General features: G+C 41.9%; 4 protein-coding genes across 5 annotated transcripts in view; 1 reads left to right on the forward strand and 3 right to left on the reverse strand.

Annotated features, from left to right (window-relative positions):
• Window positions 1-4,522, reverse strand: part of map3k2 (mitogen-activated protein kinase kinase kinase 2) — a 17,367-nt gene extending 12,845 nt beyond the window's left edge. The window contains exons 1-2 of one of the 2 annotated variants that reach the window (XM_039793128.1): window positions 4,457-4,522; window positions 2,216-2,377 (exon numbers count right to left, since the gene is read on the reverse strand). The gene's annotated coding sequence lies outside the window, so the exon portion shown is untranslated. Of the gene's footprint in view, window positions 1-2,215; window positions 2,566-4,456 lie in introns of those variants that run through there. The other variant, XM_039793127.1, reaches the window with a different exon arrangement.
• On the forward strand, window positions 3,157-5,982 carry sumo1 (small ubiquitin like modifier 1). The gene is made up of 5 exons (XM_039793130.1): window positions 3,157-3,277; window positions 3,644-3,718; window positions 4,537-4,614; window positions 4,871-4,942; window positions 5,651-5,982. The coding sequence occupies exons 1-5, from the start codon at window positions 3,266-3,268 to the stop codon at window positions 5,717-5,719; spliced, it is 306 nt and encodes a 101-aa protein (XP_039649064.1). The 5' UTR covers window positions 3,157-3,265; the 3' UTR covers window positions 5,720-5,982.
• Window positions 5,983-9,821: 3,839 nt separating this feature from the next.
• On the reverse strand, window positions 9,822-10,761 carry LOC120554308 (claudin-34-like). The gene has a single exon (XM_039793129.1). It carries the CDS (start codon window positions 10,613-10,615, stop codon window positions 9,890-9,892), a length of 726 nt encoding a protein of 241 aa, XP_039649063.1. The 5' UTR covers window positions 10,616-10,761; the 3' UTR covers window positions 9,822-9,889.
• A 5,960-nt stretch (window positions 10,762-16,721) lies between these two features.
• The window catches only part of LOC120554373 (protein Shroom2-like), a 24,976-nt gene continuing 14,197 nt past the window's right edge, over window positions 16,722-27,500 (reverse strand). Inside the window, 9 exon segments of the mRNA XM_039793244.1 lie at window positions 16,722-17,343; window positions 18,381-18,653; window positions 19,188-19,362; window positions 20,126-20,599; window positions 21,545-22,168; window positions 24,348-24,397; window positions 24,672-26,779; window positions 26,782-26,993; window positions 27,210-27,332. Coding sequence (XP_039649178.1) covers window positions 17,071-17,343; window positions 18,381-18,653; window positions 19,188-19,362; window positions 20,126-20,599; window positions 21,545-22,168; window positions 24,348-24,397; window positions 24,672-26,779; window positions 26,782-26,993; window positions 27,210-27,332 — 4,312 coding nt within the window. The 3' untranslated portion in view covers window positions 16,722-17,070.

Genomic DNA, 27,500 nt, shown 5'->3' on the forward strand with positions numbered 1-27,500 from the left:
GAGAAATGCACACATCCGTATTCGGAAACGGTGCCTTTAAAGCGCCCATATTCTGCTCATTTTCAGGTTCATAATTGTATTTTAAGATTGTACCAGAATAGGTTTACATGGTTTAATTTTCAAAAAACACCATATTGTTGTTGTACTGCACAGCTCTCTCTCACTGCTGCAGATCCTCTTTTCACCTGGTTTCTGTTTTAGCTACAGAGTGAGACCTCTTTTCTTCTTCTTCTTCTGTACTATCTTTGATTGCACTCGCACATGCTCAGTAGCTCAGATGTAGAGCATGTCAGCTAGCTAACTCTAGAGACAGTAAAAGAAAGGCTGTTTCTTCAACGTGACGTCACAGTCCGAGGCCGATTTTGAACAGCTCACCAGGAGACTGAAAGCAGGACACATTCAGAAACCGTATCTCACTCAAAACAGCATGGATGGATTTTTTTCAAAAAGTTTGTATGTGTGTGGAAGCACCAGAGACACAAAAGAACACCCCAAATCCCAGAAAAAGTGTTTTTTTTCATAATATGGGCACTTTAAACAAACTGGTAGGACTTCTGTATGGTTGTGATGTCATAACTATACTATATAAACCAAATCGCTGCGACGTCACACTAACACAATCACTTTCGGGTAGGCAAATGGCCATTGATTTGAATTGCGGAGATATGTGAAATCGGCAAACTTGGTCATTTGTTTTAATTTTCTGCCGTAACTGTAAAGGCAGTTAGACACCAACCAGACGGCCGACCGTCGGCAGAAAAGCCAGTCGGACTGATCAGTCTCCTCGAGTTGGACCAAAAAGTGCCTCGGAACACACTGAAGAGACGAGACGTAATACGTCTCCATAGCAGCAGGCGGCGCTAATCTGTGTGGTTGTCCAAAAAATGAAAACCGGCAGCTGTTTGGACGAACGCATCACATGGGTTTGTTTTCTCCGGAAATTCAAAGCCAGACTGTCATGGCGGCTCGTTCAGAATATGATCTCATATTGTCCTAAAATAGTTCACCAAAACGTGTCTCTGAAAACATTTTAAGTGAGAAATAGGCCGTGCAGTTGCTGAATCTGTCTTCATTTCAGATCGACAAAGGTCAGTTTAAAAGATTTTCGTCAGATTTTGAGAGACTCTAGTCACGCTCATCCCGCTCGCCATTTCCGGGTGAGTCCCGACTGCCCTGTTTCCGACTGAACATGTCAGGTCGTCCGTCTGAGGGCCGACGGACGACGGCACGGAACACACCAAATAGACTCGAGTCACCAACCTCGCCAGACTGTCCAACGGACGATTATCGGCCCGGTGTGTAGCTGCCTTAACGTTTAAATACAGTTAAACACGGAGGTCCGACCTATCCGACGTTTCTGCGGTGCTTATTTTCTGTACCATGCTGCTTTGATAACATCTCACCACCAGTCGGAATGACTGCTAGTTTGGGTGGTGTCACTTTCTTTAGTCTGTGGCCCAACAGGTAAATTAAGTCTCCAAATGAACGTTAGTGAAAGTGTTGACATATGAAAGCATCAAACATTTTAGATTAACGTATATCCAGTTGTGTTTGCTTAACACAGAATGCACCCTGATGTTATTGTAAACAAACATTGTAATTGGGTCTTTATAGGTAAAAAGTGCGGTTACTGTCATTTCCCGGCTGCAATGATGGTGCAGAGATGCAGATGGGGAAGACCCAGAAACGATGCACCAATCAGAGCCCACTGGGCTTTTTCGGGAGAAAGGCTTAAAGAGACAGGCGCTAAAATGGAGCATTTCATACAGAGTATATTCAGACATACAGCATTGGAAAAATAATGCGTTTTTAGAACATTAAAGCATGTAAATATGTTCTAGTAGAAACCCAAAATACAAGTATGAACCTGAAACTTAGCATAATATTGGACCTTTACACCAACTTGCTAGCGTTAGCGGAGTAGCCCCGCAATATTAACAACTGTTGCTGCAAAATGTGCTTAATAAATGATTTGGCATCTTGAAATATAACCACAACACACAATTAGCTACACATATCTAACGTTAGCTTGTCAGAGAAGCTAAGTGGCTAATGCTAGCCGATAGTTCATTGTACAGCTAGCTAGCTGTCAGGCCAGGGAAGTTGTCAAGCTAGGCTAATGCTAAAGTTAACTAGCCGCTATACAAGGCTCTCCCGCACTGCAAACGAACTAATGAAAGGTCTGATCCACAAGGTTTCATCTTTATCATCTTACCTGGTAGATTTAGAGTCACTTCCTCATCCACAGGGCCGGTGACAGGAGCCCCGAGCCCTGCAGAGAGCCGCTGGAGGAAGCAGAAGTTTGGCTCCAACTTCACTCGAGTCCTGCTGGGCCACGACGACGAGGCCCGACGGGTTTCAGTGTAGCCCACTGGATCTTCCCAGGCACACAAATGACACGATAACAGTTTAGCCAACAAAGTAAATCCGTGTCTGCGCGGTAACAAAAAAGCAAAGTTATCCGAAAGCTTTCATTTTGTTGCACTTTACAACCTGGTAGCTTCGCTCGCTGTTGCCCCCCGTTGCGTTAAGCTAACGGGCAATAACAAATGGTTATCGGAAGTGTAGAGATTTTGCTGACAAAATAAAAACACAAGATGTGTTGTGTAGGGAAACCCCCATATGGTTACATATTTCGCATTTTATGTTGACAGTTGTTAAACTGGAAATGAAATTTTTCATTTTGGTATATTGACAGGTCAAGAATCCAACAAAAACACAACATGTGATGTCAGAGACGTGTATCGTTTTCCTTGATCACGATTGAAACCTGTCAAATAAATACATTTGCTAGGTTTTTATATTGCTATGACAGAGATCACACGGCCAATTCCCGCATACATGTCCAAAGTTTGGTTTGGAGTCCGTCCTGTTCTTCTTGTGAATGTGGAATTTTCCTAATCATAAAATATACTGTACAAAAATAACATTTTTCCATCTCATTACATTCAAAACACATAAGAATGTCTTTATTCTGACATTACATCGTTTTCCCGTTTTTCCTTCTTATAAATTGTTGAACATTAAGACTGAATATTATGTTTTACATTCAGTGATGAAACATATATTGTTTATTCTTCAAGTTAACAAAAAAGTGCAACAATATTCACATTCTAGAAAGATACTTATTTTGAAGGAAACGATTTAATACGTGATTTCCGGTCGATGTAGAATTCTCACAACATCAAGCTGGAGCTGCGATTGTAAGCTAACGCTAGCTACATCTATTGTCAATCAATTTTAACAACACAAGCAGAGGAAAAACATGTCAGATACGGTAAGATATGCATTTTGAAGAGTCCTTATTGTTTATAGTCTGCACGAAATTTAAAAAGAGACTATTTAGTTGGGGCTGATACCTCGTATCTGGTTATTTAACATGCTAACTGTTAGCTCACGTAGCTTCAGGCCCAGAGCTCACTGCTTATATATTACATGCTTTGGTTTTAGTTCATTTTCAAAAGGTCAGCTATAAAACATTAAGTAATAATACCAGCATGTTGAAACGGAAACATTCACATAAGCGAGTATCAGTGTTCAGCATCAGTGACATGAAACCTTCGGGCCTATTTGTAATGTGTGTGGCGTTTACATGTTTTCTGCTGCTGAAGTTTGTTGTTTGTGTGTTGTTGATGTTTTATAGGAGACAAAACCAACCAGCCAAGACGGGGGCGATAAGAAGGATGGAGAGTACATTAAATTAAAAGTGATTGGCCAGGTGTGTATGAATGCAGGCGTGATGGATGGGTCTCACAGAGCTTAACATAGGAATATTAGTATCAGAATTATGGTCCAAATAAGTTGGCACTTGCATGGAATGTGCCGTGGTGTGTCTCGTGCATACCATAAACATATGAAAAGGGAATAAAAAAATAGAGCAAAGTACTGCAAAACTCAAGAACATAAATATATAAAAGAAATATTGCAATACAAATATGTAAAATGCACTATAGCAAATATGTACAACACAACTGTTTTAAAAAGGAGTAGAAAGCTTTACTTTGTGCAGGGCGTGCAAAAACAATCTGGATGATACCGTATGTAGCATTGAACATTAGTTGTTGATGCGTTACTTGTCCAATCACTTGTTAATTAAGTTTTTTTTGTTGTTGAATGACTCCGAGAATATGTGCACTTTTATTATAAAGTTGTGTGCAAGCTGTGGTTACTTCCTTATAAATAATGCAATTGGGGTTGTACAATGTGCATACTGTCTTCACTGTGGAAATCGAGTTATTACCACATATACAAAAAGGTTACATTCCCTCAAATAAGTTATATATAGTTGCTTACTTGTGCAATTAAAAGATAGTTATGTTTCCAGAATAAGATTCAGAGAGTTTCAGAGAAATACAATTATCTGATGTAATTTAATTTTAAGAAACCAAATTAATTTGGGACTTTAGGAATTAAAACTGAAATGAATTGGGAAGTCAGTAACAAAGTCCAGCCTTACCTTCAAAACAGAAAGCTGTCACCGTAACCATGCCGGCATTTCTTCTGCTTCTCATCGCCACTTTCTCTCTCTGCCCACAGGACAGCAGCGAAATTCACTTTAAGGTTAAAATGACGACACATCTGAAGAAGCTGAAGGAGTCTTACAGTCAGAGACAGGTATGAGGAAAGAGGGAAATTACCAACAGCCACTCCGTGTTACTTAATCACAGGTTTGATTCCTGGCCATAAACAAAGCACTGAGAAAAACATCACTTTTTAAATGACTTTAAACTAGATTTTGAGTCTTTGGATTTTCAGACTAACTTTTTTTTTTTAAATCACATTATTATTTAGAATAGATTATTAGATGTCAAATCAACTCCAACAGCACCAGAGAACGTTGTATTAGATTGCCGTGTGTTGTGTCCTACAGGGTGTCCCAGCAAGCACGCTAAGGTTTCTGTTTGAAGGACAGAGAATCGCAGACAACCAAACTCCGAAAGAGGTAAACTTGTCTCTCGACTTGAGCAACCCTCTCTTTGATGACATTTCTATTGATCCAGAGTGGTGTTTCTTTAAAGACATACAAGTGTGTCACGTATACGTTTATCTTCCTTTTTTTACCTTTACAAGGTTCCTAAAAACTGCTTATTATACGATTTTGATGAGAGCAGCGAAATCTGGGGATATTTATACTACTGCAATTTTGGCATCTTAAATGAACATTCTGAACTACATAAAAATGCTATTTCCATTACTTTTCTCACAAAATGCATCAACTACTTTACATTTAAAATAATAACGCATTTTTTCAGTAGCAACACACATGCAGCTGAGCTAATCAATGACCAAACAACTGCTGCTTCATTTGAACATTGGCTGTTGCAGTCAGATTAAAGTTGTTTTTGTATTTTCCAAAGCTTAGAAACTTTGCAAAAGCTCAGTGACTCGTACACCTAAATTTGGCTTTTAGAACAAAGGGCTTTTTGTCCGCAGATCTGGAACAGTTCATTGGGACATAACAGCTTTGAAATATAAATAAGTGTTCCATTATTGACAGAGATTTAATCAACGATGCACTTTTAATTCTGCAGATGTAATTTGATGCAAGTAAAACAAGGGTTATACATTTATAGGGGGAAATGACCAGTAAACCTGTTGTGTTTTGGACTTGCTACTGACATGTCTCTCCTCTGCTGTTTGTCCATGTCAGCTGGGGATGGAGGACGAGGACGTCATCGAGGTTTATCAAGAACAGACTGGCGGACTTTGGAATGATTAAACTCCTGCATTTCTAATTTTTTTTTTTTCTTCTTATTTTGTATTTTATTTTGTATGTATGTACGTATTTTTGTTCAGTTTCAAACCATCTGGATCAAAAGCGACTCTTATCAGGGCTTCCATATGTGAGGGTGTGAACAGACTGAGGCGAGGAAGAGGACAGTGGGTCTCTGGTTCTCTGAAGTGCAGGGATGCTCATGCTGTTGACCCGAGCAATAGCATTCAACGTGAGTGTTACACCCAAATATACATAGACAAACATTATTGTGGGTATTTTTGTCCTGTCTTTTTGGGGTGTCAGCTTAAACAAATCATGCTATCAAGGAACAGTCTGCATTCAAGTAATAGTTCACCCAAAAATGTAAACTGTTACTGTCTAATCTCTTATTACAGCCGCAAAACAAAGTAAATTATCACGAGACGATACCACACAGTTAGTGTACAGCTTTGTGTCCGCTTTCTTAAAATAAAATAATTAAACCAGAAAAAAATGACAGTAAAGTCTTCAAACAGCCCCCTACTGTATAATTTTAGTGTTCTGCACTTGGGGACCAAAAACTTTAATATTTACTTGTTTATCTTCTCGATTTTTAGCAATTGCTCTGCACCCTGTTATGAAAGATTGTATTAGCCAATGACATGCGAGTACACATGGACTCTGTGGCAAAAAACACAAAGTCCTTCTGGCCTCTTAAGTTTGAGGAGGCTGAAGCAAAGCTGTGTCTGCTGGATCAGATGTCAGAAACAGAGTTTTGGATGCACTATGCCTTTAAATCTGGGTTGGACTAGCAGTGATGCAAACACTGGATTCATCTTCTATTTCCCTTGTATAAGACATTGAAAAATATTGCTTGCACCCCTGTTCATTTTGTTGACTGAGGAGTAGGGCTGGGCGATATGGAGAAAATCAAATATCACGATATTTTTGACCAAGTACCTCGATATCGAAACAATATTGTAGTGTTGACTATTGGTGCTTTCACAAAATATTTACACAAGGAGAGTTTAGATAAATAATCACCAGTAATATGGATATAATGACTAAGTGGGTAAAGGCAAATAATAGAACAGCTACAACAGTCTGCTAAGTTCAGAAAATGACATCACTTTACTGTAATGCAGCCTTTATAACCAGGAAAAGACACCACTTATGCCATATTACAATATTACCATATCCAAAATCTAAGGATATCTAGTCTCATGTCACAATATCGATATATTGCCCAGCTCTACTGAGGCGTTTGAAAAACTAAGTTAGGCATCAAAGAAACACGAGGCAGTTCAATTCACACATCTTGTATGTAACATTCAGGGCCTTTCACAGGCGGTCTTACCAGAGAGAGGGTTCACTTTACCACTATGTGCTCATCAACATTACTAGGCACATTGTCAACATTTGTCTCTGTAGATTTGGATAATTTCATTTACAATCACTATGTGCCATTTTAAAAAAACTAAATAAAATGCAGCCATCAGGAAATTGTAAAATGATATTTGACCTGCAAAGGTAATGAGATTTTAAACACATTGTTTTAAATAGGTAATTGTGCTTAACTTGTATGTTGTATTTAGTATTAGTGTGTTTGAATGCTATCTCATATGAATCTTCAGTGTCTTTTTTTTTTTATTTGAGAGATTCAGTAATGATATATCTAAATGTATACCAGATATGGAAATATTTTGCTCGCTGACAGTCGCACAGTATTTTAAACTCAGATGATTCTGTCCTGCAGCAGTTTGTTAATGGAAAAATCTTAAAATGGTCTATGAACAGTGACCGGTTATACTTTGGTGTCAGCGTTTGTTTTTGGAATTAAACTCTGGATCTGTGTGCTGTATGCCGTTCTTCAAGAAGGCTAATGAGCTGCGCTCAAACTGTGGCGTCTGACATTAGTGTGACGAGATAAACGACAAGATATGTGCATGCTGGAGATGCTCAACTCCCGAAGGATGAAATAACCAACAACAAAACACGTCTGTTGACAGTCTGGTTATTTCAGTCTTCACAAACACCCATAATGCCCGGTAAAAGCTGCAATGGATGATGGTTGAACTGCACCTCTGGGGCACTTTTGCTTTCAGCGCACACAATACAAAATTCAGAAGCATGTCAGCTGTCGTTACTGCCATACAATTGGTTTTTTCAACATCCATAAACCTCAGAGTAGCAACTTTAAATCAAGTAGTTCTCCTTTTTTAAATGAACTGACGCAGTGGGTCAGTGATCATAGACCATCAAATGGTTGTGGTTTCCCAGAGGTGTCCTTAAAAAGTTAAGATTTCCTCCATTGGATTTTTTTCAACCTACCTGACTGTTTATAATTTTTCCTCCGTGCGCCAGTGAACAGCTCGGGTGAACTCCACCCAACCCCCCCCACCTCCCCCCCCAGGGCTGTGTTTTTGATCTCAGTGAGGTGATGGGACTGTTCATCATTAGAGGAACGTTGATACAGATGGTTTGAAATTTTGCAGATGAGCTTTTTGCTTTTTTTGAATAAAATATTTAAGAAAATACTGCTGTGTACATTTCAATGAGTGGTTTTGCTTCTTACTGGATTTGTAGTAAGATTTTAACGAATGAATGTAAAAGTCCACTTGTGTGAGTGTGTCCACATCTAACATCTACGTATTCTAGTAGAAAGAAGTTAGACCGCAGTTTGTGCTCACAGTGAACAATGTTTTAATTTACCGGAAATCTGGAAGCAACTCAGAGCTTATCTAAATGACGAAGTATTCAAATCAGTCACACTATTTGGAAAAGGAAAAAAAAAAAAAAAAAAAACTGTATTGTGATGATGGCGATGGCTTGCTGAACATCTGATGTGGTGTGCACATTTAAACAGGAACCAGCTGTGTGCCCTTTCAACATTTTATTGTCGTCAATGCAGGGAAATGGTTTACACTTTGCTGATGGTTGGTGGACAGGTGATGGTGGATGATTTTGCCTAAACAAAGGAATATTTAAAGAAAAATGTCACAGATCTGAACAGCATATTCAAATTTGGTTTAATCTGCACTTAATTTCCTCTTTAATTAACAGGCTCAAACTTTGGAATCTAGCATAAACAAAACTATCTATTAAACTTTCAGATGGAACATTCAGCGTAACCAAAACAGAAGTATTATACAGGTGAAAAAAAGTCCAATCAAACTCACATGAGTCTTCTCTTTGTTCTGCCTGGTGTGTTTTGGAGGGAAAAGAGAATCCCCGGCCTGAGGGGCGGAGTTATATAACCTTTTGAAGGGGGTGGTGACCATAGACAGACAGACAGTCCATGCGGTGATGCAGGTTAGGTGGAGACTTGTAACAATATGGTGAGGTCATTTCTTAAATTTCTGAATGCAGTAAACATTTAAAACCATTTTTAACCCCTCAAAATGCAACTCTTAGTTAAATAAAAACAGATTTTTGTATGCAACCTTTTACTTTGTTAATTTTTAATTTTTTATTTAACCAGTTAATTTGCACGTCATATATGCAAAAATGTTAAGGATATTTTACATTTGATTTCAACCTCTTTCTCTCATTGGTTAAAACAGCTGGTATCCTATTTGCATATTATTATTATTATTATTATTATCTATATTATCAGGTTATTCACAAAGGTAGAAGCAATTAGCCATAAAACACATTTTTAGGTTTTTGATTGTGCATGTCACGCATCACTCGTAACAGCACTGCAGCGTTAAGTTGAATATTTGAAAACGTGCGAGGAAGAGTAAATTATATTATTGCAAGAACGTTGCTTATATTTCTCTATGGATCTTTTATGGTCAACACATTCTTCCTTTACGAGTGAGTTAATATCAGATTATCTTTTTTCACATCACACTGTACATAAAAACAATAAATAGTGAGCAACATAGACATTTTAATGTTGTCAAGACTTACTCAGGCAGTCTGAGGCACTAAAGCATTGGCATTAAGTGTGTTTACTGTCAAGCGATGAGTCATTCAATTCATCCTCCGCCAGACAATAAAATTCGATGAGTCACTGTAAACAACCAGTGACTGAACAAATCAATCAGGTATACTGCAAAACACAACACTAACCACCAAGTTTATTTATAAAGTACCTTCTTCAACTTTTATTTCTTTAATCTCAATTTGCAAATGAAATTTGAAAAATGTCATTTGTATTATTTTCCTCTGTGAGTCCACGAGTCAGTGTTAAACATCGTGTTCGTGAGACTCAAACGCTGGGTTATCTTTCACCGCAGCCCCCCTGCTGTCAGTCTTTGATTGAGCAGTTAATGACCTGCCCAGGTGCTGTGACCTCACAGGTAACCTGTACGTACAGAAAATAATCCCGGAGACAATCATGAGGACCGTCCCCACCATCCCGACCTCGATGCCGCACCCCACGTGTTGAGAATCAGGAGCCTGGGGCATGTTAAACTCGGGGGGGAACTTGATCGTCTGATTTGTCACCACGGAGATCAGGTTCCACAGGAGAGGTATGAGTGACATCACGGCGGCCAAGAGGCACAGCACGCCGGTGGTGAAGAACGCCAAGCGGATTGGGGAGTTCCTCTCCGTCGCGAAGTAGATGTTCCTCAAGGCATAAACGCCGCCAGCGTTGCCACACAGCCCCACGAGCAGAGACAGGAGCATGAGAACCTGAGCCGCCACGATCTCCGGAGGCGTGAAGGCCTCGGCCAGGCTCATGTACCTGCAGTGCATGACCCTGAAGCCAGGGGTCACCAGGGTGTGGCTGTTGAAGCAGGCCCGCCAGATGCCCACCCAGGCCACTCCGGAGCTGATGACCTCCCTGTCAGACACTAGCCAAACCCTCCACTGGATGAGTCCGAGGGCCATGGCGGTGAGCGTCCAGCCAACGCAGCCCAGCCAGAGGGCACAGAGCTGGGCGTGGGCGGTGTGGGCCAGGTAGTTCATAGCAGTGGAGCCGCTGGTGCTGATTAAATGATTAGTTGTCAACCATCAAATTAATCGCCAACTATTTTGATAATCGATTAATCGGTTTGAGTAAAATTCTCTGATTCCAGCTTGTTAAATATGAATATTGTTCTAGTTTCTCTCTCCTCTGTGACAGTAAACTGAATATCTTTGAGTTGTGGCCCAAACAAGACATTTGAGGACGTCTTCTTGGGCTTTGGGAAACACTGATTACCATTTGTCTCCATTTTCTGACATTTCATAGACCAAACAACTAATCGGTTATCTGAGAAAATAATCGACAGGTTTTCGTTGCAGCCCTAGTCAGGTTACCAAGAAACCGACCCAAACTGGGCATTATCAGGAGATGGAAGCCAGGTGGAAGGTGTCATCACTGTGCTGTAACTTCATATCCAGCAAGGTCTCTGTGGCTGCAGCTCACTCACCCTCTTCTTCCTCTTCTCACTCTCTCTCTCTACCTTGCAGGTCCTCTGATGCTCCTTTGTCACACAAGCACCTGCAGCGAAAAGAGAAACACACATAACAAAAAGAATACATTTCTCTCAGTGTGCAGATGTTCTGGAGTTATGTTGAGATGCTCCTCATGCTGGGATGTTCTTTTTGATTTAAATCTGGGCTGTATACATTTGATGAGAGTTTGTTGGGTAAAACTGGAACTAACTTCCGCCGGGACTGAATTAAAACATATTGAACACTGTAGGCATGTTAAGATACCAATATGTTGACTATGTAGAGCTGAGCCTGAGATGTCCTAAAATAACTGTATCATGAGAACACTTATATATGGTGGGAAACATCTTGTAATCATCACAACTAAGATTTATTATGGTTGGTTTAAAAATTAATCAAATATGCTTGTTTGACGGCAGAAGGTCCATATTTGCTTATCACCTTCTCCTGTTTGATTTAAATAAAAGTATGAGCTGTAAATAGCCAAATAAATGCACAATGTGATCCACTGTCACTTTCTTGGTTTGGGCTCTCTGCTTTTTATACATTAGCTAAAATGTTATATTTTGTACAGAGTAGAGTTGAAAATAATAGTTGTTAGGATTGATACACAAATGGGAATAAACTGTTTTTATTAGACTCTATTTCCTTGTTAGAGAAACAACCATAGACTTCCTGATATTAACTGTGCCAAACGCTTCAAAGAATTCGCATTAATCAAAGGCGTTATGTCTTAAAGAATATTTTCATTACATATATTAAGTATTTTATTATCTTAATTATCATATTCATTATTACAATATCTAAATTCATGTTCAATTAATATGAACTGAAAGCAGCACAAGAAGAAGTTTGGCTAAAATCCTAAAACATGGAATAAGAAAGAAAAGGAAATTATGTTCCATACGACACATAAACTCACATAAAGGTGCAAATATCTTTCTTGTCAGTTTCACCGATTCAAATGTAAAAACATAAATCAGAATGAAATATCCATTACAATCTGGTTTTTAAATACATTTTGCAAATAAGGCTTCTGCAAATGAACTTGTCGAAGTCAAAAATGATTACACTGAAACCCACGCGGAGTATATTATTGCTCAACACTCCAGCAGGTTTGGAAGATTTCAGGGAACTTCAATTCATTACAGACTAAACAGTTGCAAGTCAAACTCTTCATTCCGTGACGTACCTGAGTGCCGTTTTGGTGAGCACCTCGTGAGCCGCCTTCAAACTCTGGGACTAGACACAGAATGCAAACCTTAAACAGGATGCGTTTCTTTTTTTTTTTGCAGCATGGCACTTCCTCATCTTGCTACCAAAAACCTTGATACAGTTTCCCGTCATGTCAAGAAACTGTCAATGATTGACAGAATATAATGGAGAGTCGCGGTGTTATTGATACTGTAATTTAGTTTCAGTGCAATCTTATACCTTCAGCTCACTTTATTGCAGTTATAACAACCTAAACTGGTATATTTATAAATCCTCTTTTGGGGAAATTGTCTTCCTGTTGCAGGTTTGCTGAAATAATGGGATTGTTTTAGAAACGTAATCTAGTTCCAAAGAGAGTAAAATTAGAATTGAAGTGTAATTGGATTAAATCAAAGGTTGTGAACAAAGTACCATTTTGTGGGTGAAGGTCTGTAAACAGGCTTGTAATCTTACAATACAATGTGGATGAATTCCTAAATGTGCATTTGCTTTTTAACTTCAGGTTCATTTGTCATTTCAACTACAGCTGAAATGATATTTGGTTTCAGAAAAAAACAAAGATGTTATGTTTTGGGGCGTGTGGTGTTGTGTGGGTAGATTAAATAACCGGAATAAAATAGAAATACAGTACATGAGTTTGTAAAAGAAAGAAAAAAAAGTGCATCATTTTCACTTAAATGCAGAAATTCACACTTACACTGTGTCATGTCCAACTTTGAAGATGTAGAGAATATTGTATAACAAGTAACAAGAGCCAAAAACACAGCGACCCACCTACAGTTTAATCAGGTTTTGCCTTGACGGTCCAGCAAAATAAAACCTCACTGAAAGATGAGGAGAATCCTCCCCCCATTGGTGCAGCAAAAAAACTGTCTAACAATGTAGGTTTTCTGAAAAAAATGAATGACATACCTCCTTTTATTACTGCAGATTGTCAGACTTGTCAGTTTACCTAAATAAAATCTTAACACAGCACTTGATAAGGATATTTCAGAGGGTCACTGTGTCCATCCATCAGAACTAAAGTATAAAGTCATGGCTAAGTAAGGAAGAAGAACTTGGGTTTAAAGTGTGTTAAAACATTCTGTGTGCTGAAGGAGGAGTCAGAAAGAAAGCCAGACACATATTGTCCTGGTCCTGAAGAGGTTTGGCAGTGAAAACGATAATTTTTCTCCCTCCAACAGGTGCAGTAAAAGTCCAGGATGGTGGCTAGTGCTGGAAAAAGTCCCAGCATGGGGTTGTAAAAGTGTGAGATGATGTAAATCAATAGACTAAAATACGTCATCAGAGATCGTAAACAACAGGAACCTTTCTGCACTTGAATTTTACATGATTTACATGATTTCGAAAGACGTAGAATTGGTATATGTACAAATTAAAAGTTGAATAAATCCTGAAAGAAAACATGTTTTGTTCAAGAGTATATGTAGGTGAAAGTTTGAAGTTGTCCTCTTAAGTGCTTGCTTGTGATAACCTCTATATTGTTTTGTTGCTCTTCTGGTATCAGATCTGACCATGATCTTCCCCCACCTGTTTCTTTCCACTCCCATCCAAAGCAAACAGAGAACGGTTTCAGTGGCTGTTTCAAAGGTCGCAACATAGAATCAGTCTGATACGGAGACCTGATTGACCTTCATTTTCATTTCAATAACTACCAACAACTAATTCAAGTCATGCAGGGAAGAAGAGCGTCTGAAACAGCAATCACACAATTAAGCCCAAAATGTTGTTTCAGATAAACCTTGGAGACACATTCATTCTGTAAGACCACGTCAATATTACCATGACCATCTGAATTGTGGGCATATGAATAGGCCCGTTTAGTCTCTTGTTAGTCTGGATCAACGGTACATTTCCAGGAAAGGCAAAGCCTTAAATCTGGCGTGATGTCAGGCTTCTGCTCTTTGTGTGTTGCCATTCTCAAACTCCCTTCGCTACAGGAAACAACCACAACAAACTTCAAGTTAGCGAGCTACACGCTGAAAATGGCAAGTTTTGAAGGAAATTTGTATCGTGCAACAAGGCAGGCCTGTTTGGTTCTTTCAGGGAATGATTGTAAAGATTTACAAAGAATATGTTTAGGGCATTTCCTCTCTAACTGGGACGTTTTGGGACCGAGTGGTGGGATTGCTGTGGACGAAGTTCACACAGCGATACACTGGTTTAAAGAAATGCACACAACCCAGAGTGTTTTTGTTGCGTCTATTGTTGACAGATATTACAAATAAAAGTGAGAGTATTAGGGAGTCTCAGTGTTGTTTTGATTGTTGCTAATGGGGCAACAATTTGTTGAAATTTCTTTTTCTGTTCTTTAGTTTGCTTTACTGTCTTTTAGCCTAGCTTAGCAGAAAAGTCCGCCGTAAAAACACTTGCTTTTTCAACTTTTTAAAATCTCTAAGTCCTTGGTTTTCCTAAAACAAGATTTATTCTCTTAGAATAGCTCTTAGAATGGAACACAAATATAGGCCTACTAAATAATGAAGTAATTTATTTACAACTCAATATTCAAATCAAACAGGTTGGAGGAATCTGTAAAGTCAGTAGAGCTGGCAGCAGATAAAACAACGAAAAGGGAACAAAAGCCACAACACAGGTGTTTGGCGGTGAAGAGGTCTGCCAAAGCTCGGGCTGCTGCTCTGGCTTATAGGCACGGGGCTCTTTTGTGTGCAATGCAGCGGATTAGTGTCTGACAGTTGTGCAGGCCTGGAGACAGAAAACAGATCAACAGCAGGGCGAAAAAAACAACAACAAATTTTTCTTGTTTCAAGATGCACTCTTTTCTAGAAAATTATTAAAACTTGATTTTAATAAGCACTTATTGACTTGATAAATGTTTTGCTAGGTGGACTGTTCCAAAAAAAATAACATAAAACTGACCTACATTATTAGATATAATTAAAAGAACAAGCTCACCAGATCGCTCAGTTTTATCATTTTATTGCTTTGAAAGTTGGTGAAAAGACTGCCCTGTGGGCCGTACACAGTACCCAGGGGGACGCCCACGTCAGTCCATAAAGTTCACAGTGGTGGGAGGCTACAGTAGGCACGGCTTTAAATAAATATACTGTATATATAGAGAGTCCCCTGAAGGGGCCAAACCAGAGAGTAAAGTGCAAACTTTTAGATTAACCTCCACAGAAACACCAGCTGCGCCTCAGTCCTTTCACTCTGAGAAAGCAGAAAAGATCAGTCAGGAGTCTCGTGGTGACGAGTTTTTGGATGGGAGCTTCAGCTAAAAGCACCAAGTGTGAATGAAAACCTTTCAGGTTACAGGCAACAGAACCATCCAGGGAATATTAGCAGTGTATTATTGTATAGAAAACAAGTAGAAGGAACCACATCTGTCCTGCTGGAAAAAGTCAACATCGTCTTTATGAGAATTTATGCAGTTATCAGCTCTTATTCTAGTATAAATTAAAGAGTGTCACTCCAAAATGAGATATGCATCATATGTAAAAGTTTTAGACTAATATCCTACACAAAGGAAGAGATGGAAAGCTAACTTAATATCATGACAAGAGGAAAACAGCACTTTGGAATCACACTCTTCATTTCAATTAGTTAGAAAACAAAACAAAAAAAATACTGGGGAAACATTTCCCCTTTCTCCATATATTTTTTTCAAAATGGCTACAATAAATTACTAGAAAATCTTACTAAAATAAAACTTGAAACACACCCAGCCACATACAGCGGGGGAGCAAGCTCATGATGCAACTTACATACAACAATTCAGAAACACAAATAATAAAAGGGAGACTGGAAACACTGTAAGATGAAGACAACCAAAGTTATGGGTTTTGTTGAGAACATCATTTGGTTTGTGTGTGTGTCGTGAATCAGTTAACTACAAATGACAACACAATGTGTCTGTGTTCTTGTCATTGTGCAAAAAATTGGCCCTCAAAGAAGGCGTCGTTTCTTAATAAATTATCGGTCTAATTGACCAAATTTTGTTCCTGAGGCTCCTCAATTCTGAGAATTATTTTTGTCACAAAGGGTCACATGGGAAAATTCATTTTGAGAAAATAACAAAACCACTGGCATGAAATAGAGGCTTGTGGTGCTTCTCACTTCCTTTAAATTGCATCCCTGGCTCCTCCACTTACTTCCCTTCCTTTCGTCAGCTGTATGGGCGGAGTTAGCAACGGCTTTCAGCTGCACGGTTTCGGGGAAGGCTGCTCTCGTTGTATCCTCGCTCATAGCTCCTCAGAGATCCCTCCTCCATCCTTGCTCATAGCTCCTCAGAGATCCATCCTCACTCATAGCTCCTCAGAGATCCCTCCTCCATTCTCGCTCATAGCTCCTCAGAGATCCCTCCTCCATCCTCTCTCATAGCTCCTCAGAGATCCCTCCTCCATCCTTGCTCATAGCTCCTCAGAGATCCATCCTCACTCATAGCTCCTCAGAGATCCCTCCTCCATTCTCGCTCATAGCTCCTCAGAGATCCCTCCTCCATCCTCTCTCATAGCTCCTCAGAGATCCCTCCTCTATCCTTGCTCCTCGGGGCAGGAATAAGAGCTTTGAGACAGCCTTCAAGAAGGAGGGCCAGAACAACTGAGGAGCGAGGAACTACCAAATAAGAAAAGTGAGATGCACTTTTGAAATCCTTCCAGCCAAGAACACAATTTAACAATGACATTAATATCAAAATGCTACATGTAGAACCCTAAAAAGGTAAAAAAAAAAAAAATGGTCCCCCAACTGGTGCCTCAATCTTGGTCCAGTATTTCTTCTGAGAAACCAGATGCTTCTTCATATGAAGGGCATCAGAGCAGCGGCCTCTGCTCCAGCGGCAGACTGTCCACCAGGCACTTGAGCTGCTCTTCGCCCAGCTTGATCTTGTCCTCCAGTTTACGCTGCTCGATGATGAGGGCTGACTTCATCTTCACAAAGTGCCGGTAGTCGTCCAGGCTTTCGGCGTCCAGGTGGGCCTCCATGATGCCGGAAACCAGCAGTTCCCGCCGGTCCAGGTTCTCCTTCAGTTCCTTGGCATCCTCGTGCTGCTGCATCAGCAGCTTACGCTTCTCTGTGAGGGTTCGCTGATGAAGGATGGATATTATAATTATTATCAAAGGGTAACCTTATTGGGTGACCCCATTTACCTATGTTTTTGAGAGTAAGTGACTGATGGGAACAACAATCTTTGAAATTGGTCCAGTAATAAGCGAGAACGCTGTAACCAGCAGACGTGAACCAGCATCCATGAACCGTGCTGCAACGTAACCCTACAGAACAAATGTGCATCGTCAATTTCATCCACTAAAAATTCTGTTTTTGCTGCGGACAGGCTCAGATTATTATTCCAAGTGTCTGAAAACATTATGGAAAGGATCCCTACAGAGATAGACCTTTTTTTAAAAGAGTAAAATCCTCTCTGTTTAACCAGAAACGCTCCGAGACCACTCTCACTTTACCCACCACACTCCATTTAAAAAAACAAATACTTTTAGCCTGTATAGAGCAAACACTTTTTTTCACATGTAAATATGAAATGTGTTTATTTCAACCAAAACTAGGGTTGGGATTGTTGGAAAAGTGGCCAGACGAACCAAAACGGCTTTTGATAGTTGTATTTTGCGTCTGTTGACTTTGAATGAAGTGTACTTTACGATGCTTTTCAAAAGCAGTGTAAGGATAAAATGATACACTCTCCACCCACAGTAAATCACTTGTAATTGTGCAGACACTTGTAAATCTGGGTGTAGAGTCTGGTGGCTTTCGCAAACGCAGATGTTTTTATGTTTAAAAAAAGGATCTTACTCTTTAACAAAAAGGTCGACCTCCTTAGAAATCCTTTCCATAATGTTGTCAGACACATGAAAATAATCGGAGCCTGTCAGTGGGAAAACAAGCACTTTTGTGGACGTAAACTGAAGGTGTGTAATTGCCCAATAACTTGTTTCACTGACTGTCGACTGCAGCGTTCTTGCTTAATACCGGACCAATGTCAAAGACTGTTCCCATCAGTCACTTAGACACAAAGACATGGGTTGAAAAGTAACGGAGGTAGCCTTTAATCAGGTGGACAGTATGGACATCAACTATGCATTATCTGAACAGATTCTGAGGCCGTTACCTTCTCCTCTGGCGAGGCCTCGTCCTCCAGGGTGTTCAGAGCGTTCTCCACCCGGGCGAGCCGCCCTGACAGCGAGAGCAGCAGGCTCACCACCTTGTCCAGGTCGCCCACGAACATGCAGAACTTGTCCAGCTGGTTGGCCTGGCAGAGGCGCCGCACGGTGGCCTCAACCTCCCGGCCCAGAGCCTCGTTGTCCTCCACGTCGTCCTGCAGGCTCTGCCGTGCCTCCCGCAGCACCTCCAGCTTCCTCGCCAGGCTGGAGATCAGCTCTTGCTGGAAAGCATGACAAACACAAATGGAGTAAAACACATTTAGAGCATTAAAACAAGAAAGGGGATAAGTTTTCCTACTCTACCTCACAGCAAATTCAAAAGCAAGACAATTACCAATTTGAAAACAGTTGGACCAAAACCTCAAGCCACCCTCAGCAGTAAGCCTCACCAACAAGGCCCCGGGCCCCCCACTGACAATGACTCTTTACCCCCCATTCCCAGTAACTACACTTGCACTAACCTTCATCCTGGACTTCACATCTGCCCATTGCACAGAATATATATTCTTTGCAAATTTTGCACACAACCCATTCAGCATTTTTTCTTATGCAACAGTTACTTTGTACGTATATATTTGTTTGTTAGTTTGTTTATGTATGCACCTTTCACCAAGGCATATTCCACATAAGTGTACTTATTGTGGCAATAAAACCTTTTCTGATTCTGATTTCTGTCAATATTGGCTGATGGCGGCTGCGGAGTGTTATAAAGCATAATATAACGTGGCGTCTATCTCTCAGTGGGCGAGTTTTACCTTTTTACTGGCGAGGTCGACGTCCAGCTCGTCCTCAGAGTCCGGCTCCTCCAGCTGCTCCTGCATGTCCTTCATCTTGATGAGGAGCTCGGCTTTGGGAGCCGAAGTGTTGTAGTATGAGGAGCTGGGGACCAGAGAGGCTGCTGCTGACGCAGACAAGTCCTCCTCCTCCCTCCTGAGACAGACAGACACACACACACAAACAATAGTGGATATATAATGGAAATAGGAAAATATTAATATAATAGGGTATTTTAAAATAAATCTCCCTCTGCAACAAAACAAGCAGCAGTTTTGAATGGAGAAGATAACTGTGATGAGACATTTGTCCACCAGAGGGCAGGCTGACTGAAGGTTCAACAGGCTGGACTGGAAAACAAACTTGTATAGGTCTATAATAAATGGTACTAATTCCCCTTGTGTATCCTTTTATATAATAGTCATAGACTTTTAGTTTATCATTTTGCATTAACTGTGCATTTATCTATTCACATACTGTATGCAAATTGGATTTTCCGATAAAGTGAAAAAAAATGTTTTCTAAAGAGTGAAAATAGATTAAAAAAAGAATTTGATTCTAAAAATCTAGTTATCAGAATTTGGTGTAATTAGATGATGAAGTCCAGGATAATTCAGTCAACCAGACAAAGACGAGAAGATCTGGCAGGTTAAGTGTCTTGCTCCTAAAAACATAAGTAGGATAGATACTAGGGAGACCCCCTTTCTGGATGCAATTACAATTACTCACAAAATGCACACAGCACATGGAAAAGATGAAATGGTTTTTACTGCTGTGTTTCTGAAGCTGCTGAAGTTTAAGGATGCAGCAAAAAAAAAAAAAAAGAGACAAGCAGTTCTAATGTAATAAATAATTTGAACAAACGTTCTCTAGAGAGAGTTGAGCTTCTACACCTGGCTGTATTTCTACAATGTCCCACCTGTCCATGCTCCTGGGGGATGAGGTGGGCAGTCTGGAGCCAGAGGAGGCCCTCCGGCGCTGGTGGGCCCCCTCCAGGATCTGCTCCTCCGTGGGGAAGAGTCCTTCCATCAGGTCCATGGTGGTCATTCTGCCGCTCTGGTCCAAGATGTCCACCAAGGACTTGTCTTTACCCATGATGTCCCTGGCCAGTTCCTCTCTCTTGGCGTCCTCCTCTGAGCTGGACTCCGGGACCGAGTCCTGGACTAAAGCCTGACTCGGGTCCTGAGGGGCCTGGCGGGTGAAGGCGCTGAACGGGGACGAGGCCGGGCCCTCCGTGGTGGGGATGTGTGCCGGCAGCTGGAAGGCGCTGCAGGCGAGGTAGGCCCTGCCCTCTCGCTCTGCGCTGCTCTCACAGTGGACGATCGTCACGGGGACTTTCCTCACCGGACTGTTCACATCCATCTCAGCTGGGAGGGTCAAATCATGTTCGGACCTGGACATGAAACGGATTGCAATATTAAAGCCTTAAACTTATTCATCTTTTTCATTAATTATTAGAGATGGTCCGATACCATTTTTTCCTGCCCGATAGCGATTTCCCATACCTGAACACGTGTATCGGCCGATACCAAGTACCGATCCGATACCAGTGGCTCATATATTTGATTATGTTTTAACAGCTGTATACTACTATCCCTGTAATGATGCAATATGATTTATATCATTGTTGTTAAACTCTTTGTGAAACATGAACAAACACAACGATGAATGCCGTAGAACTTTCTTGTATTATCCAGTTAAGTCAGTCATAAAAAAGAACATAAATAAAACTACTTTAAAGTTAAAAAATGTCGGGGCTAAATTAGATCGATGCATAAACTCCAGTACTGGGAACACAAGGTCTTCTAACTGGACAATTAAAAAAACAGCCATTCGAAGAATGAAGCACAGAGTATGGAAACCTTTTTTAATACACATCAGAGCTACACAGTCGACCGGTTCTAATTAAGGGATGGATCGTACAGTAGAGCTGCAATGGAAAAAAACTAAGGTCACAACAGCACACAATGTGGCTTTAACTAAATTACAGCCTCCAGTTCGATTTGCCTCGAAGCCGGAGAGGAAATCGACATCAAGCGCAATCAAACTGATCTTCCTCTCTGGGCACATTTTACATTTTAGGCATTTTCATCAGCTTCTTTTTCGGTGAATTCCTTTGACACTTTGCGTTCTATTTGAGGACAATCCCACCACAAGTGTTATCTGAAGTCTGACCTATAAGCATAATCATCTTGTCTTTCTACACTCTGTTATCGGTGTGTTTATCCCTGCCTGACTGGAACTTGTTTACCTAAAATTCAAAGCCCCTTGTACTAGAACAGAAGGAAAAAGCTTTACGTAACGAGGAGACCTGGAGCACTTTGGCTAATCTGCTTACCTGAGGGCTGAGTCATCCTGCACGAACACCGCCGGCGGTTTGTCGGTCAGTCTGAGAGGTGCAAACCGTGGCGATGGAGGCCGCGCTCTATCGGTCGCGGGAAGAAACAGAGCGGCAGTCCAGGAGGAGAACAGGGATGATGAGGAAGGTGGCTGCGGTTGCTCCTTCTCCACCTCGCTTTCTCCACCTTCTCCGCTCACGTCTGCTCTGGACGTCCTGCCGAGGTGCGGGGAGCTGGCCGGGGCGGGGCCAGCGGAGGAGCTCTGGGCAGTGGCATGGTGCTGGGTGTCAGAGCTGCAGCTGGACAGAGGCTGGAGCGCTGCCGGGCCTGCCTGGGCGCCAGCGAGGAATTCCTGGGAGGAGGATGTGGTTTCTGGGCCTAAATGGGGCCTGGGCGGAGGCAGGAGGCCCTTGGTTTGTGGAAGCTGGGATGGGTGCTGGGAGCCTGGGTTGGGGCTGAGGCTTCGAGAACCTGAGGAGTGTGTGGTGTGGGAGGGATTGGCAGCGTCTGGTTTGGTCCTGTGGTCAGTGAGGCCTGGGACCAGGCCCTGGTTTCTCGGGACTGACGGGGCCGCCTGTGGGCTGTGGTTGGGTTGGTATCGCAGCCTGCTCTCTGTTTTTCCTCTAGAGGTCAAAATAAAGACAAACACCATCAGTACCTGACGGAAAAGTCTAATTTTAGCTTCTTCACAAAGGATCTCGAACAACTGTCTCTTTATAAATCTGTTCAATACGTTTTATGAAATGTTCCTCCCCCTCACGTGTGTTTGTATAGCTTTGTTTCTGGTGCAAGTCTGTACTTTTCTTCTTTAAAAAATATATAATATCTGTTTGGAAGAACTTAAAATATGTTTAGTATATTGACCTCATTGAATATGTACAGTATATATCAACATATATTACAGGTTCAGAGGAGAAAAGTTTGTTTACACACGGGTACGTTCCATGTGTACTGTGTGTTTTTCAGTGGTACCGGGAAGAAATTGGGCATTAATCCAAACTCCATCAAGACAGCATGAGTCAGAAGTAGTTTTCTGGCTGGTTGAACCACAGCTCTGTGTATGAAAAAGGCTTTCACTCTAGTGGTTTTAGTACATCTAAAAAAAGGGTTTTTATTCTGCAGTTCAGTGGGCATGTTTTTGCTAAAATGAACAGTAACATTCAATTGCTTATCATTTTGGAGAATTAGGAGCCTGTTTAAGACCGGTGTGCAAGGTTCACAAGTTGTTGTTTACCTGGCTAATGCACCGCCATGTTTCCTCCACTAACATGTTTGATTGGTTTATTCTGTGTGTTGCTGTTCACAGTGTGTGTGTTACAGTTTAGGAAACCTGAGGCACGGGACTGAAAACCAAACACAGAGGTTGGATTTTTTAAATAAAGACTTATTGTAATTATCATGCATTGATGTACAGGTTAAAAATTCTCTGCAATACATGAAATAATATGATTACAGATGTTTGTTTAAAATAAACTGGATTTTTAAAAGGAAAGTCCCCATTTTTAATCCAGACTTTATATTGTTTCCCTTTAGTTATGATCAGATAACTTTGGCCACTCTAAATTTACCATCCTTAGACAGCTTTTTATTGGCTTCAAAAAATTCATTCATACACTAAAATAATCAACACATGTACTTTTATAATTTTAGATTTATGTTGCAAAAAGTGAAGACACTCATTTAGCAGACAATACTGCAGAAATTAAGCTTAGGCTCCTTTAAATAAATGGAATTTCTTAAATGTCCCTTAATTTCAAAGAGGAAGGAGACATGCCACTTAAACTTTACATTAACTGGTTAATCCATGTTATCATTAATGTATTGGCAAGTTGAGAAACATAAGCAACACTTAGGGCTTCATTTAAATCTTTTAGTCTTAAAGTGAAATGGGCATTAAATAAATTAGAGGGTTTCGGTTAATGTTGAATAGTAAAACTGCACAAATAACCTCCGACTTCAGTGGTTGGAATTTTAACTTGTTTAAACACCACCCACTAAAAAGTTGCATGAAGTAAAACTAGAAAGAAGGAATCTGGGCAACCATTCAACTTAAATACAGTATATAAGATATCTTATAGCAGGGTTTGCTGACACTTGTGTCAGAACATTGCATTTCCTGAAAGGTGTTTATGTCATACAAAAAACATGACAACAAAAGAGCAAATGCTGCGGATTTAGCCAAGAAAGTGATCATGTACGCGACAGATAAGTATTTTTTTCAAAAACAAAATGACTCTCCACTCGCCGTAAATCACCTGGAATAGCGCAGAAACGTCTGTAAATCTGGGTGTAGTTTACTACAGGAGTCCAGAAGATACTGTTCACCCTAACATGAGCTCCATCAACCTGAGATAAGCGTTGGGAAGAGAGCTAGTTTGACAGAAAATGATATTTTCCTTTCAGCTCCGGAAACATGGAATGAGAAACAGAGACGAGTTCTGTCCCTGCCAGGAAATCTCACCACTCAAATACATTCCACATTTACACGTAAACTTCACCTGCGTTTCTTTTTGGCGGATGTTGCAGGGCCATTGATGGAGACAGACCGAGCGAGCAGGTCCTGTTGGACACTTTGGAGAGTGCCGTTTTATTTGGTGAACAGTGTGCCATCCTGCTTCCCTTCAGATCATTGGATATTTACTGACATGTTTTTGTCCACTGCCAGACTGACTTTTTTGATTGCATCCTTAGTTTGTGTAATCTTTGGAGTGTGCAGATTTAATTATTTTTCATCTCCATTGTCTCCTGTATTATCTAACAGTGCCATATTTTACATGTACATATTATAAATCTTAATCTCACCTGTAACTGCTCTGCTGGCTGTGGGGGTCTCTCCACAGTGAAGGAATATTCTGCAAAAGAAAAGGAAAGGGCTTTTTCGCTTAACTTGGCAAATCCATTTAGGAACTCTTAGATAAAAACATGCAGTCTTATTTAATAACTTTCAAAAAAAATACAGCTTTACATTTTATTTTCATGCCATCCATCATTACTAAGCATCTCATGTTTGTAAGACAGACTCGGTAGGTTTTGTGCCATCTGTTTGGATACATACATATTTATAAAAATTAGATCAATCACATCATTCAGTGACAAACAAATACATATATATTCTAGGCTTCCCACCTGTGTACAGAAGTCTGCAGAGGGAGAAGATCGGGATCTCTCGTGGATGCACACAGCCTTCTCCTTGGCATCTGCATCCAAGATGTTCTCGGCTGAGTGAAACCTCCCTTGCGTCTTGGCCTCTGATGACTTCTTCTGTTTGTTCCATGTGGCCTGGTACTCAGCAAAGGTCCCAAGCCTCTGCTGCTCTAGTAAGACCTGCTTATGTCCAGGGCTGAGGGGTTTGGGGTCTGCGGCTGAGTGCGCCTCCTCGGGCTCTCCAGAGGGAGTTCTCTCTTTGGGGTTTCCTATCTCACCAAGATCGGGGTTCAAGTTTGTACCCTGACCAGACTTCGGCACAGGCCTGGGAAATGCCGGTTTGGCCTCAAAGAACTTCCTTCTCTCTCCAAATGACCCTGTTTGAGGTTCTCCCTCCACTCCCACTTGGTCTATCTTGTCAGGCTCTGAGAAGGAGTGCATCCTCTTGGCCAGGGGGAAGCGCTTACGTCCTCTAACGCGTCCAGTGGCGGTTTTAACTACCGCCGCTTCTGGTCCAAGAGGCTCAAGGTCTCGTCTCTGGAAGGAGGTGGCCTGGAGGACCCTGGCCTGCGCCTCTTTCAGGTGGTCCTTGTAGGTGTTGGAGGAGGAGACACCAGAACAAGTCTTTCTGGATCTCCACTCCTCTGCCTCCTCATCCTCGGCATCGCACGTCAGTGTTGCAGCGCTACGGCTCTTTTGCAGCTGGGCTCGCTTCTGCTGGATCTCATTGCGGAGGAAGGTGGCGTAACGGTCGCTGCGGCGATTAGATTTTCCGCTGCTGGTGGCCATGGCGTCGCTGGCATCCTGGGCGGACGTGACACCCACGGTTGTAGCTGCTGGTTGCCTCACAGCCAGACTCCTACTCTCCTGGGCCAGGGAGTGGAGAAGTGGGGTTTTCAGAGGGGATATTCGCTGATCTTCTTGAGGCACCCATGGGTCTTGGTGCCTTGAGAGACTAACCTTATGATCATTACTTTGGTGTGTTGGGAAGTGTCTTTTAATGTCATTAGCACGGCCCTCACCTCTCTTTGCAGCATCCTCTGGGCTGTGGCTCCGAACAGAAAGTTCAGAGGTTTGGGGTTCATAATGTAGACCTTTCCCCAGATGGGAATGGCGCTCCTTGTTTTCACTATAAGGCAGCTGGGACTGAGGTAGAGAGTATTTTGCCTTAATGTTTGTCTTCAATGTACTTGGGAAGGTTGGTTCATTGCTGTTTACCCAGTGGGGTTTCTCTATTTCCCCCCTTCGGCCCTCTGCTTTTCCCTGCCTGGCCTGGAGCCCAGCAGTCTGAACTGAAGCCTTGCTCGCCAGGCCGTAGTATCTGTTGTGCCACCCATTCTCCAGGTTGGGGTTTGCAGCAGAACTTGCCATGGATGCTGTGGAGTGCCGGACGTGTTTGCGGCTGAAGGCGTTTGTGGGCAGATCCTGGAGGCTGCGATAGTAGCTTCCTACGCTCTGAATCTTGGTGGGAGGAGCTGACCTGGTCTGTAGGTAGAGGGGGCTTTCGTCACTGTATTGCCTCTGGTGGGCAGGTAGCTGGGTGTGATGAGGCTGTCTGACATCATTGCTGGAAAGCGAGAAGAGTTTGTTGGGATGCAGCTGGTTGTGGTCAGCTGCCGTATTGGGATGGAGGAAGACTTTGGTGGTCAGGGGGGTGCAGTTCTGTCTGCCCGTTGAAGTTTTCTCCTGGTGAGATCGGAGGCCGTTTATGTCGTGATTTTCCGTCGGTTTTGCGACTGACCGGCTGTGGCTCTTTGCTGGACCACTAGGCCCTTCAGAGTAAGGGAACACCTTTGTGACGGCAAAACTGTCACTGCGCAGGGGAGGAGGCGGGGGAGGAGGAGACTGGGACTTCTTTTTCTCCGGTACTTGCCACACTGGGCCAATGCTGGGTCTCCCTGAGACCGAGACCCGAGATGCAGGCTGATCCTCGCCCCGAGATCCCTCCCAGCCTCCGTTCCCCAGCGTCGGCTGCAGGTACCTGGGCCGCTCCGCCTGCTGCGGCCCTGCACTCTGAGGGCCCTTGAAGAAAATATTTTCAGTGCTGGTCCCCTTCCTATCAGATGTGCCGGGGTCAGGAACAGGGGGCTGGAGGTGCTCGAGAAACAGCTGAACGCGGAGTGTCTTTTGCCTGCTGGTCCACAGAGCGGCTCAGCACTGTTGATGTATTTAGTTGGAGAAAAACGGCCTGGTGGGTATGGATGAGAGGGACGCTCCAGTCTCTCCATGGTTTTTGCTGAGCTGAACTGGCTGGCTAGCTGACGCTGGGTGTTCTGGTCCCCTTGATTGGATGACTGTTTGGGCCTGGTGTGCAACGTTGGGGAAAAAAAAAAAAGTTTGTACTTGATCAATTGAAAAAAGTTATAATGCTTGCAATATAATATAGCTTTATTACTTTGCCTTCAGAAGTGACTTCAATTAAATAAGAATATCCTTCACACACATGGCCATCACTAACGAATGAATAACAAAATAATTTTTGGCCCTGCACAGAGAAACTGAAAGAGAGCCTAGTCTCACTTTGCCTCATGTTTTGGCTGCCAGAGTGGCGCTGAGGTGGCCTCTCGCCTGGCGGGCTCCGACTCCTCTTCTGTCAGCTTGGAGGAGTGCCAGGAATGGGGGCGACCCCCCGGATCATTCTTCCTGCAGGGCAGAGAGGCAACAAAACACTTTACACAAGGGATTATTTGGCATTTCAGCTGCACAGTGGAATGGTTAAACATTTACTCATGTGTTTTGGCAAACCTGTCACTCTCCTCCAACAGCCATGTGCACTCTATGACTTAATGAGGACGTGTCACTTTAAACACT

Source organism: Perca fluviatilis, chromosome 24 (genome assembly GCF_010015445.1).
Source record: "Perca fluviatilis chromosome 24, GENO_Pfluv_1.0, whole genome shotgun sequence".
NCBI lineage: Eukaryota > Metazoa > Chordata > Actinopteri > Perciformes > Percidae > Perca > Perca fluviatilis.

Coding starts and splice junctions, on each gene's coding strand:
- sumo1 (XM_039793130.1), top strand. Junction 4,615..4,870: donor AGTCTTACAGTCAGAGACAG/GTATGAGGAAAG, acceptor TGTGTCCTACAG/GGTGTCCCAGCAAGCACGCT. Junction 4,943..5,650: donor ACAACCAAACTCCGAAAGAG/GTAAACTTGTCT, acceptor TGTCCATGTCAG/CTGGGGATGGAGGACGAGGA.
- LOC120554308 (XM_039793129.1), bottom strand. CDS start 10,615: ATGAACTACCTGGCCCACACCGCCCACGCCCAGCTCTGTGCCCTCTGG.